The sequence below is a fragment of the Dermochelys coriacea genome, chromosome 20, assembly GCF_009764565.3.
Source record: "Dermochelys coriacea isolate rDerCor1 chromosome 20, rDerCor1.pri.v4, whole genome shotgun sequence".
Classification (NCBI taxonomy): domain Eukaryota; kingdom Metazoa; phylum Chordata; order Testudines; family Dermochelyidae; genus Dermochelys; species Dermochelys coriacea.
In genome coordinates, this window is record NC_050087.2 from 18,544,122 (window position 1) to 18,556,909 (window position 12,788).

A 12,788-nucleotide genomic window follows, 5' to 3' on the forward strand; every position below is an offset into this window, starting at 1 on the left:
CCCCTCACTCCTGACCCGCAGCCCCAGTACCCCAGCCCTGCCGGTGCCCCTCACTCCTGACCCGCAGCCCCAGTACCCCAGCCCTGCCGGTGCCCCTCACTCCCGACCCACAGCCCCCCGATACCCCAGCGCTGCCGGTGCCCCTCACTCCCGACCCGCAGCCCCCCAATACCCCAGCGCTGCCGGTGCCCCTCACTCCTGACCCGCAGCTCCAATACCCTAACAAGTGGCTGGCTGCTGGCAGCTGATGCCCGGGTTCGCCCTGGCGCAGGGATGGACCCGGCTCAGCGAGGGGGCCAGGCCCAGGGAGGCTGGGAGGAGACACTGGTGCTTCTGGGCCATGAACCTGAGCCCCCCCCACATCGGGAAGGGCCTGGTGCTGTCTGGTCACCGCCCCCCCGCGAGCTGCCCCCCGCAAGTCACGCAGCGTTTGATGGGCAATGGGGAGACACTGGGAGCGAAGCGACACGCTGTAATTAACACTAATTGCCTGGCATGTCGATCGCGCTACGCCCTCGCTTGGCTTGGTGCCAGCCTGCCCCACCCGCACCCCATGCTGAGGGGATGAGGGGGGCAGGAGGTTGCTCCCTGAGGGGGGGCAGCGCTGCCATCAGTCGCTGCTTCTTGAGTGACCAGGTGGGGGGAAGCCTTGCCTGCAGGGAGGGGCTGGGGGGGGCCTTGTACTGAGGCCTGAGGGCCCGGTGGGGGGGGGTCACTATTTCCCCATTGGTGGATATGGGGGAGTATCCCAGGGTGAGATCTGTGTGGACAGAGGCTCCATAGGGCAGGGAGATCTCCACCCACTGTCCGTGGGGCAGCGCAGGGGGGTAACGGCCCACATCTGTGGGGCAGTGGGGGGGGGAATGGCCCGCATCTGTGGGGCAGTGTGTGAGGGAACAGCCCACACCTGTGGGGCAGTCGGGGGGAATGGCCCACATCTGTGGGGCAGTTTGTGGGGGAACAGCCCGCATCTGTGGGGCAGTGGGGGGCAGTAATGGCCCCTGTCTGTGGGGCAGTGTGTTGGGGAATGGCCCGCATCTGTGGGGCAGTGGGGGGGGAACAGCCTGCGTCCATGGGGCAGCGCAGGGGAGTAATGGCCCGCATCTGTGGGGCAGTTGGGGGGTAATGGCCCATGTCTGTGGGGCAGTGGGGGGGCGGCCTGCGTGCATGGGGGGGAACTGACCCTAGCCCTTTGCGCTGCTGCCAGCCCCTGGCAGAAGGGTCACGCTCCAAGGGGTACATTTCTCCGGCTCAGCAGCAAGGGCCATGCCCTGGGGCTGTTCACACCTGCTGCGGGTCTGTCCCCGAGAGGTTTGAATTTGCTGCGAGAAGCTGGAGGCTGTGGCGGGGCTCCTGGGGCCCAAGGCCTTACTCCTCCATCCCAGCCCCACGGGCAGCAGTTCTGCCCCATGGCAGGCTGGCGAATGTGGGGCGAGGTGAATACAGGTGCCATGCGCAGCCCAGCACGACAGGCTGCGGAGCTGGGTCTAGCAGGGCGGCGGGGCAGAGACCCTGCCAGACGCGGGCGGCTGCTCCCTGCTGACTCCGACCCCCGAGGAAAACGCCGATCTGACCCCTGCCAGGCGCAGCCGGCAGCAGCCAGGGCCGGGTTCCGTATCTGGGGGTTCCTTTCCATCGATACAACACAGACCTGGCTCGAGCCCCCAGCCCGTAACCCGGGGAAATTACATACCACCCCGGGCGCCTCTGAGAGGCAATATTTCCTCCTCGCAAGGCCAGAGTCCCAGTGTAGAAAAGGAACTTTTAATAAAAGGAGGGAAGTAACTCGGCATTAATTTGGGGAAACACGGTTCATAAACATAAACCATGAGCAAAAGTCCCACCCCCAAGTAAGTCGGCCAGTGTCCTTTTCCCCTCAGGGTCTTATGTGCAGTGACCCAAAAGTCCCTTTAGCATGCCCATCCCTCTCTGCACCCCACTCAGCACCCCACATGTGCTGCCTGTCCCTCTCTGCACCCCACTCACAGGTGCTGTCCTTGGTCAGTGCAGACCCAGAGTTCACCTCCCTCTGTGGGTGGAGGTCAGGCGGCACCTTACTCGCCCCTCTCCACGGCTCGGGCACTCGGCCGCTGCCCTGCTCTGCCAGCCACCCGGGTCCTTTCAGCTGAGAGTGACCCCCTCCTTTGGGCCCGGTTCTGCTCCCCTTTAGTCACCATCATCCCAGCATTGCCAACAGCATTTCACTCCCCAGCGGTGATTTGTAACCCAGCGCCAGCTCGCTCTGCCCTGGAGATCTAGGCAGACTAGGCGTCTTCGTGTAAAGTCAGGTTGCTCCTGAAGTCTCTCCCCCTCCCAGCTAGCGCTCAGGGGCGAACTCCTCCAGCCCCTGCTCACACCTGCGAATTCAGAGATGATCCCACAGAGGTTCAGGAGCCTGAGGACCCAGCTCAGTTTCCTCGTTGGCTTTGGCTGCCTGCTGTTTGTTCCATGTGGCTTCGGTGGCTCCCGTGGCGGCTCCTGCGGCGCGGGGCCTGACCTCAGTCCCCCAGATCTGCTATTCCAGCGTCAGCCAAGCTGCTTGCCTGGGCACCGGGGTGCTGCGGTCGGGCCAGTCCCATTGCAGTGGTCTCCTCTGTGGTGCCTGGGGCAGGGGGTCCTTGGGGTCCCTCCCCTCGTCTCCCCTCGGCACCTGGTCAGAGCCGAGCTCTCTCTCTCGAGCTAGGGTTTCCCTCTGGCAGACGTTCCTCTCTGGCACCTGCCATTCCAGGCCAGCTCTGCCAGGACCCTCCTTGGACGGGCCACTTGCCGGGTCTGGGCACGATCGGGCTGACCGTTACCGGCACCGGGGTTTTGGGCTATGCCCTCAGCTGACCTGTGCGATGTGAGCCCTGCCACGGCTCTGCCAGCGCCTGGCTGTCGTGCCGTGGCCCAAGAGCGAGCGCCAGGCTCAGGGCAGGCCAGGAGGAACCAGGCCACAAACTCCAAATTGGCTGTGAGATCTGGGCTGAAATTTCCCCAACCAAACCTCACCTGTAAACGCCTTGGGCATCACAACAGCCACACTGGGGAGTCTCCGTGGGTGCCCGGCTCTGTCTCGCCACCCCGGTGAGCTGCCCAGACAGACAGTTCCTCTCACCAGGGATCACAGCAACTGTCCCAAAGGTCCCGCCACTGACCCAAGGGCAATCACACCTGAGCGCTCACCCAAAGTCATCGCTTGCCACCAATCCTGCGAGACCCAGCTACGGCTGGCTGAACCAGGAGCGTTAGTTACCCGGTTAACGTGGGGAGACCGAAAACACCCCCCCACCCCACCCCCTGTTCCAAAAGGTAACAGGCGCATCTGTCATCAGCCGGTTCCATGTGTGTGTCAGGGCTAACCCGGCAAAGCCCCCCGGCTCTTCCTCTGAGCCCTTGATCCCTTGGCCAAGCAGCCCAGTGAGCCCGTTCCTTCGTGTTGGGGGTCTGAGTCCCTCCCCCCGCTGCAAACTCAGCTGCCGGGAGGGAGCCACTCGCCAGTCTCGTCTTAATGGGGGGGGGCAGAGGAAACAAGTCTTTGGTCCCTTTTAATGTTCCACCTTCGCCCATCTGCTGTTGCTGGGCCTAGTGTCGGGGGTGGGGGGGGGAGAGAGCGGGGAGCGGAGGCTGGGAGCCAGGACACCTGGGTTCTGTCTCTGGCTCAGGGAGGGGAGGTGGGTCTAGTCTAGTGGTTAGCAGGGGGCTGAGAGCCAGGACACCTGAGTTCTGTCTCTGGCTCAGGGAGGGGAGGGGGGTCTAGTGGTTGGGGAGGGGAGAGGGGCTGGGAGCCAGAACTCCTGGGTTCTGTCCCTGTCTCTGGGAGGGGCGTGTTGCAGTGGCTAGAGCGGTGCTGGAAGCCAGGACTGCGGGGGAAGGGGAGAGGTGGCGGGAAGCAGGGGGTGCATGTGGGGTGGGTGGAATCTCTCCCAGTGCCAGGGTTCAATATGTTCCTGCAGCCGGGAGGCTCCATCCCAGGGCTGAAGCACTCGGCTGCTTCTAGCCCAGCCCATGACCAGGCTCTTGTATTGTGTAATTAACTGTCTGGTAAACGAGGGATGAAGAAATGGAAATGGAGCCAGGGGCTGCCAGGTGGCTCAGCTACTCCCTGCACCCAGGGCCGTTGGCTGGCAAGTGACCTAGCCAGGAGACCCTTCCCCAGGTAGCCTCCTGCTCCCCCAGCCGCTCAGAACTGAGTGCCCAGCCAGGGGATCTGCCAACAATCTCTGCCAGGCCCCAGCTGGAGAGCCGGGAATGGCAGAAGAGAAACCAGCAAGGACCCCATACAGAATGGTGGTGGTGTGTGTGTGGGGGGGGATGTACCCACACGTATGCGTCTGTGTCCATGAGTGCTTTCATGTGTGTGCCCGTGTCCATGTGTGCGTCCGTGTGCGTGCATCCGTGTGTCCATGCATGTGCATCCATGTGTGTGTGCATCTGTGCATGCGTCCGTGTGTGTGCGTCTGTGCAGGTGTCCGTGTGTGTGTCCGCGTGCGTGCGTCCATGCTCATGTGTGACCCGTGGCTACTATTCCTACAGGAAGAGTTCAGAGGTCGCCCAGGCCCCCACGCGTGGCTCAGTCCAGGCCTCAGCCCTGGGCATGGTTCTCTCCTGCCCCCAGGCCCTGCCCGTTGCAGCTGGGAGCAGCCAGCAGTCGCCACACGCCTGAGTGCTGCTCCCTGAGTCTCTTGCTCCCTGGGCCAGCCTGGCCAGCAATCAGCAGCAGAGATCTGACGAGGATGCTGGGAGTGTCCTTAGAGCGATCAGCAAGTCGCTTGCTTTGGGGGTCGTTAACGGGAGAGATTTTCAAGGAAAGGGAGAAGGGAGCAAGAGAGTGAAAATCCCCCTCGGCGCTATAGCACAGCGAGAGCTGCCCAGAGCCCCATGGGCCGGACACTGCGCAGATGCCACACAGCAGAGCCTCTGCCCCAAAGACTCATGCTGTTGGTACGCTGATGGTGCAGAGAGGTTGGCAGCCCCACAGCGTAGGCCCGGGTTTAGGGAATCAGCCCCCCCAGCAGCTCCCCTGGCTCCAGGCAGCCGGGCCTGGCATGAAACCAGCCATTTCCGCTTCCTGGGCCAGACCAAAGCCGTGCTTTGAACAGGCTTCGCTTGTTGGGCTCGGGGCAAGAGAGGCTGGTGGGGGAAGTTCCTTCATCCCTCCCTGCATCCCAAAAGCCACCGGGTTACCCTTGCCCCCCACATCGGGTGTCAGAATTCGTGGGGATGTGAAAACCATGGGGACTGAGGCTCAGCTGGCAGGACCCCAGGCTGCAGGGACTCAGTGGGGGGGGGCGCTGGCCTGGCTCTAATACAACCCCCCAAATGACGTGGTGGTTAAAAAGAAGGGACCTTGTTTCCCATCACCTGAGCCTTGTGCACCAGCATGTGGGGGGTGTAAGACGCTGCTGTCTCCATGTCTCACACCTGCTTTGCACGAGTGTGAACGAGCGCACCAGGCACTGGCGAAGTGGGGTCTTCCCTTTTCCCTGTTAGCAGGGGTGGGAGTCTCCCCCTTGCACCAAGAAAGGGGAGGACACAGACCCCTCGGCTCGACGGGCCGGCTTCCACTGTGCCCCAGGCCAATGGTGGGCAGCAGCCCCCATGCACGGCCCCTTAGACCCTGGTCCCACCGTGCCCAGGAATAGTGAATGAGGAGCAGCTGCCACCCCCTGGCCTTGGCAGTGTCCTTCGCTTTGGGGAAGGGAGCAGCCTGGGTTGTGGCTGAAAGGGCCGAGCACCGGCCCAAAGTCAGTTACCTCCCCGTGGCTCTTTGCTGCCCCCAGTGACCGGGGAGGGAGCCTGGGGACAGAGCTGCAGAGAAGGAGGATAATTAAGGAATTACAGCCCTGCCAAGAGCTGTCAGAGCCTGCGGGGGGGAGGCGAACTGTTAAGGGGCTGCCAGGCAACTCTTAAAAACAAGGAGCTAATTTATTCAGGGTGAGGAACCCAGGGTGGGGGTGGCTGATTGACAGGGAAGTTGCTGGCACTTCTGCAGAGACACCCATGTGCCATGAGGCTCCCCCGCAGTTAACAGCAGCCTGCGCCATGCAGCTTAATTACAGGCTGGGGTTGTTCAGAGCGGTGAAGAACGCCCCGAGCAGCGCGGGGAATCCTGGGGCACAAAGCTCCCACTCCTCTGAGGAGCGCAGGAATTGCGCAGCCCAGGGGCCCATCTACTCCGGCATCCTGTCTCCAACAGCCCCCACGGCTCTGGAGCAAGGTGGATGGAGCCCTGCAGGAGGCAGCGATGGGATAACCTGCTCCCAGGACAACCCACCTGCCCCCCAGCAGCCCCCCCATCCCCAGGCCTTTCCCCTGCCCCCCAGCTTGAGCAACCCCAGGCACACAGACGGCCTCTCCGTGGCGGGGCGCCGTGTGGTCACATGGAGGTGCCGGGCCTCTGATACCGGCAACACACCGGCCCCGGATTCAGAGCCCTGCAGGGTGCGTCCTGTCATTGGGTGGCAGCCTCTCCCAGGCCCGTCAGTGCCTGCAGCAGCCCCGGAGCCAGCTGCACCCCACAGCATCTCCCCCCACACGCCCCCGGGCCAGCTGCACCCTCCCTGCCGGCTCCAGCTCCCTTGGCTCCCCCGGGGTGTGGAGGGGCATCTGCCTGGCTCACCCCTCGCGGCCACCTGGGAGGCGGGACGGACCTGGTTAGGGCACAATCCTCGTGGGGGGCTGGACTCTAGGCCAGGTCCCGCTGTGCAGCCCCAGCAGGGGGCACCCAAAGGCCACAATGATGGGCACAAGGAGCTGGGTAGCAGAACAGGGCCCCCCCAGCCCAGGCCACAACAACAGTGGTGGGAGGGAGAGGGGTCTCAACCCCCCCCCCCGTGAAACTCTCGGCCCCCCTCTAACCACTAGACCTCCCTCCCCCCCAGAGCCAGGAGAGAACCCAGGAGTCCGGCGCCCAGCCCCGCTAAGCACTAGCCGGGCAGCGACCCCCCCGCACCTGTTTGAGGCGGGGCCTCGCCCCCTCCCCCCCGGCCCCGCCCCGCCCCCCGCGCGCACGCTCCCTGCTCGGCGCAGCCCCGCGGTGCGCGGCGCAAGGGGCGCGCAGCGAGCCCGGCCGGGGCCCCGCGCGAGGCGGAGCCGCGTGGGGCGGAGGGTCCCCGCCGGGGGAGTCGGGGCCGCGGGGAGCCGGAGCCGGAGCCGGAGCCGCCGCCGCCGCCCCCCTGGCCGGGCCGGGCCTCGCCGCGCTCCGCGCCTGCACCATGCGCCTTCTCCCCAGCCTCTGCCTGCTGCTGGCGGCCGGGTCGCGGGCAGCCCAGGTAGGCGCTGGGGGGCGAATGGCCCGGGGGGGCGGGGTGTGGCTCCAGGGCGCTGGGCCCCCAGCTCCCTACGGGGGCTCCCCTTGGAACTAGGGGTGCCGGGGGCGCAGCCCTGTCACCCCAGGTGACAGTTCGGGTCAGTGGCTCTCAGCCGCCCCCCCCGTTCGCCCCTGCCCAGGTGTTCACCTGCTGGGCCCCTGGAGCCCTGCCCCGGCCGGGCCGAGGTGGGGGGCTTGGCCCCAGGGTGCCGGGTGGCTCCCAGGGGAGCTCAGCTCCCACCGGCGCTTGGGGCCCCTCTGGTGCCTGTTCTCAGCCGGGCTGGTGAATGCCCTGGGGTGCTGGCCCCCGGAGCGGACTGAGGGGGACGGGGCGTGAGGTCAGGCAGAGCAGCAGAAAGGTGCCAGGACTCCTGGGTTCCTCCAGCTTGCAGAGGGCTCGGCAGGCTGTCACTGTCCCGCTGGCCTGTCCCTGGCACCTGTGCCTTGTCCCGGGCCATATGGCACCTGCTGCCCCCCAGGCCAGGCCCTATCTCGGTTCCCTGCCTCCTCCTCCCACCCCACCCTGGGGCTGGCAGAAGTTCCTGTTCCCACAGGAGAGTCAGTAACCCATGGCACCCGATGGCAAAAGGCCGCCAGGGTCAAGGACGTACAGGTTCTGTGCTGAGCCCCGGCTTCCAGCCGTCCCGGGCAGGAGCCCCTTGGCGTGCCAGAGCCCCCAGGGGACCTGCTCTTCCTGCTGGCCTGGCCACCGCGGCCCCACGGCCTCTGAGGCTGAGTCTCTGGGCCCCAGCCCTCCTGCTGCCCGCCGTGAGCTCTGCCCGGCGGGTCCGGCTGAGCCAAATGCCTGGGCACAGACCTGGCCCCTCTGCCAGGACCAGCGCGGCTCAGCCAGGACTGGCAGCGACCCCCGGCCGTGGCCCCCAAGCAGCGACGGGCTCATTAGCCCCCAGCCCCGGGAAGGCCCCAGGTTGGCGCAGAGCAGCGAAGGATCAGACACATGGTCCGTGCGGCAGAGCCAGGGCTCCACCCGGCCAAGCCGCCGTGGGGTCCTTCTGGGCTGGATCTCCGGCTCTGTCAGTCCCGGTGAGAGCTGCTGAGTCCCTCTGCAGGCCCGTCCTCACCCCGGCCTCCTGACACCTCCCAGGCCATCGTCCGGGCCCTATTCCCATGTGCTGCCTTCTGGAAATCCCTTAATAGGGTTAATCGTTCAGTTCGGGGGCAGGAGCCTGGGTGTGTGTGTGTGTGATCCCATTGTCCCTCCCATCTCCTGCTCTGCCCCAAGAACAGCTTTAACCCTGCTGCACCTGCTGGGTAGCAGTACAGAGAGAAACTGAGGCACACATTCGCTTCATAACAGTATTACAGAAAATTTCCACCTTGTTCCGTCCGCGAAGGAGGAAATCCGTGCCCATCCTCTAGGACCCTGGGCTCGGGGTGGAGGGAGTTGGTAGCACTGCCCCACGGTTCCTCTCTCCAGCTTCCCAAGGCTGCAGGATCCCGGCTGAGAGCAAGGGGCATCTGTTCCCTCCGTGTGGAAATGGCCATGCCAGGGTGAGAGCAGGGTCTCAATACTGGGCTGATGATGGGGGTGTCTCTGTCCCCAGGAGCCAGGGGGTGTGCCAGGCCCAGTCTCTCGGTGCCCCAGCTGTAAGGGGAGGAGGGATTCTCTGGGGAGAGGGAAACCAGAGTTTTGGGGGTGGATGCTCTGCGCGGCTGCAATGTCTGAAACAGGGGGCTAGCCCCTGTGCAGGAGCCCCTTCCCCATCTCCCTTCCCCCTCCCCCACCTCCTCTAATCCCATCCCCCGTCCTGTCCCAGCCACCATTGCTCTGCCCACAGGCTTCTGCTCCCGTGTGCCCCCCAGTGGGTGCAGCGGCCCCTCCCCAGCTGGGCTGAGCCCATGGCCCCCATGCATACCGCTGTGTGGGGGTCTCTGCAGCCTGGCCCTGTGCTCGCACGCTGCAAGGGGAAGGGGTCAGGGCTGGAGGTGCCACGGGTTCCCCTGGGGGCCAGCTTCCACCCGTATGACCCTGGGTGGGAGATGCTCCCAGGCTGTGTCAGTGATGGGTGGGCCCGGCTCACGATGGGGGCTGGCGAGGGAGGAAATGGGGCCTGGGTGCAGCAGCTGCGTCCCTGATCCCAGAGGCCAGGCAGGCAGAGCGCGCAGCCTCCAGGGCTCTGGCCCTGGGGTGAGTCCAGCTGAGCGTCTGCAGTGACTAGGCCGCCCAGTGGGGCAGCGTCTGTCAGTTGCCTGGGGAGTCAGCTGGGGGGAGGTCGGGCAGGGTGGAGTCCACCCAGGGGGAGCCGTGACCCCAGAGGCCTGATGTGACGAAGTGGGAATGTTCTTAATGTTTTCTCTGAATGCTGGGTGGGTGCCTCAGTTTTCCCTAGGCAGTTCTTAAGTCTCTAGATCAGGGGTCCCCAACGTGGTGTTTGCGCCCGCTGGGGAAGTTGTGTGCGCCTGCAGGACACCACGCCGTCGAAAAGCCACTGCCGAGTGTGGCCACCAGAGAACCGCCGGCCGAAATGCCGCCGAGAAGTGTTGCCGTTTCTTGGTGGCATGTTGGCGGTGGGGTGTCTGGCGCCCGGAAATTCTGGAGTCTTCTGGAAATAGGAATGTGCTATTCCCACTGAAAGGTTGGGGACCACTGGCCCAGGTGGGGGGATCAGGAGGTGTGATTGTCCCAGAGCCCGGGAGGGCCAGTGGGATGGTGTCTGCACAGAGAATGGCCGACACCCTGTCTCCTGGCCACTGATGGCCTGGGCCCCTCCCCTGCAAAGGTGTCAACCGAAGGGGTTGGAGAACAAAGAGACCAGGTGGCCTCCTGGCCTGGGTAGGAGACACAGGCCAGAGGAGGGGCGGGAGAGTTTCAGTTTGGAGCTGGCTGGGGAAATGGAGGGAGGCTCAGAGCCGGGGTCTGGGCTCCCCACCCCCCAAGATGGACCTGACTGAGGGGTCCTGGTGTCTGTACCTACAAGCTCTGTGTTAGACCATGTTCCTGTCGTTTTAATAAACCTTCTGTGTTACTGGCTGGCTGAGAGTCATGGGGAATTGCAGGAAGTGGGAGGTGCAGGGCCCTGACTGCCCCTCACTCCGTGACACCCGTCTCTGCTGACAGCCAACCTCCCCTGCTCTTCCCGCCCTGAGCCTCCGTGCCCCCACTCCTCCAGTCTCTTTCCCTCCCAGCCCCACTGCCTGGGGGTCCCTGGGCCAGAGGAGCTGCCAGGAAAGGGGGATCCTGGCTCTAAACACGAGCGACTCCTCCCCCTGGGTCTCCGCCCACGGCGCTGCAGTGGAATTCCCCCCCCATCCCCCCGAGTTGCTGGCACTGGGTGCCCAGGCTGCGCCGGTGCAGACGGCCACGCGGGAAGCCAGGCTGTAAACCCCGTGGGGAATCCGGGTGCTGCCTAGGCCCAGAGCCCCTTGAGAGGGGCTGTGGTCAGGGAGGAGGGGACGCCCCTGGCCTGGGGCTGGCAGGGCTCTGTTGGGGAGCAGCTGGCGGAGAACTAGGATCTGCAGTGGGCGCCTGCGGTGGCCCTTTGGGCTCAGGCTCAGCTGCCTGCAGGGCTCAACTCCCTGTGGGTGGGGGGTCCCTGAGCTGCTCGTTGCAGACTCTGGTCCCCCAGCCTCAGCCCTGGCCCCCACCCGAGCGGTGGCTGAGTCAGCCTGGCAGAGCTGGCACCTGCAAGCCCTGTCCTGGGGCATGGAGGCTGCAGCTGCTCCCGGGCTCCTGGTTAGACAGCTGGGCCTGCTGAATATTCACCAGGGCAGGCTCCCTCACCACTGGCCGGCTCTGCCTGCTGAATATGCATGATCCAACCAGGGCTCTGGTTGGCTAGACAGCCGCTGCTCAGCCCACCCTGCCCCCCTCTCTGCCCTGAGGGGAGGGGAGTTAGTGCTGTGCTCTGATTTCACCTCGTTCTGCTGTGGCTCGCACCCCTGTGCAAAGTGAGCCTGTCACTCGCTGCTGGGTGGGCCTGGTGTGCAAAGTGAGTGTGCAGTGGTTGGGTATGGTGCACGAGGACCAGGTGGGCCTGGTGTGCAAAGTGAGTGTGCAGGGATGCTCGCCCAGTCAGTCACCCGGACACAGCGCGGTGTCCGTAGGGCAGACCTGTCCATGCTGCAACCACCCCGTGTTCCAACTCCATCCATCTGTCTCCATCTGACCTTGCTGGCCAGTTCCCGGGGGGAGCCCCACCCCCCCTTGCCACTCCATCCTTTGTTCTCACCAGGGATGTTGCTCAGTCTCCCCCTGGGTCGCTGAGTGTTTGTGGCCATTGGCTGCTCCGTTTCTCCAGTGACATGGGTTTGTCTCAGCCAGTCCATTTCGGTAACCCCTTCGGGCTCCGCCAGCCGGGCGACCTGAGCACAAACAGTCCTTCACCACCACAGGGAGCCATTGAAAATATAGGGGAAACTGAGGCACACATGGTTCATAGGCATAGTACAGAAATTTTCTGCTTGGTTCAGGGGTTTAGGCAGTGCCTAGCACCACTGGGGGACCCTGGTCCGGGTCTGTGCGTCGTCTGGTGCCACGGGGGGCCCTGGTCCTGGCCTGGGTCTATGCGATGCCCGGTGCCATGGGGGGGCCCCAGTCAGGGTCTGTAGGTGCTATCACAGTGCATAATACCCCAATGCCCCACTCCCATGGCCTTGCACCTGCGGATTGCTGCAGAACTCTTGGGAGACAGGGTCAGAATTCAGGAATTTCGAGGGCGGGGGGTGTGTGTGAGATGGGGCAGCCCAGGGCCCCTCTACTGTGGTATCTCATCTCTGAGAGGAGCAGCACCAGGAGGCAGTGATGGGGTGACTTGCCCTTGGGAGAGGCTGGGGCCCTCAAGCAGGAGGGTGCATGAGCTAACTCTGGGTATTTTAGTTATAGTGACGTCTGGCCCTTTCCTGAACCCTGTGGTGCTCTTGGCCTCAGAGAGATCTTGTGGCAGAGATTTCCACCAGCTCTTTGTGAACCATGCAGCAAATGTGTCCTTGTTACCCCTGCGTTCTAGTGAGAACAGCTGCTGGGCCACCAGGGTCTACCTCCGTCTCCTGAGGGCGCCTTTGCCCCACTCTGGCTCTGGTGCCCATGGACACGTTTGGGGGTGTGCATGTGTCTGACTCTCCTCTACCCCAGGAGCTGCACTGCCTCCCTGCTCATTCTCTCCTTATGACCGCGTTTCATTCTCCAGCACAGAGCTAAATGCCACATAACGAGCCTGAATTAATGAGCAATTTACATGCAGATTCCCAGTGACTACACTATGGTTGGGCAAATTAGAAGAGGATGAGCTGGGAGGGAACTGGCAGAGGGGCAGGGTCAGGGGCAGGGGCAGGGGCTGGGAGGGAGCCGGCAGAGGGTCAGGGGCGGGGCCGAGGCCGGGGTCAGGGCAGGGGCAGGGGCTGGGAGGGAGCCGGCAGAGGGGCGGGGTCAGGGGCGGGGCCGAGGCCGGGGTCGGGGCAGGGGCTGGGAGGGAGCCGGCAGAGGGTCAGGGGCGGGGCCGAGGCCGGGGTCAGGGCAGGGGCAGGGGCTGGGAGGGAG

General features: G+C 64.6%; 1 protein-coding gene across 1 annotated transcript in view; it reads left to right on the forward strand.

The window, feature by feature from the left end:
• The first annotated feature begins 7,141 nt into the window (after positions 1–7,141).
• Positions 7,142–12,788, forward strand: part of OLFM2 (olfactomedin 2) — an 84,190-nt gene continuing 78,543 nt past the window's right edge. Inside the window, exon 1 of the mRNA XM_038379431.2 lies at positions 7,142–7,253. Within this exon, the coding sequence (XP_038235359.1) occupies positions 7,197–7,253 (57 nt within the window). The 5' untranslated portion in view covers positions 7,142–7,196. The remainder of the gene's footprint in view (positions 7,254–12,788) is intronic.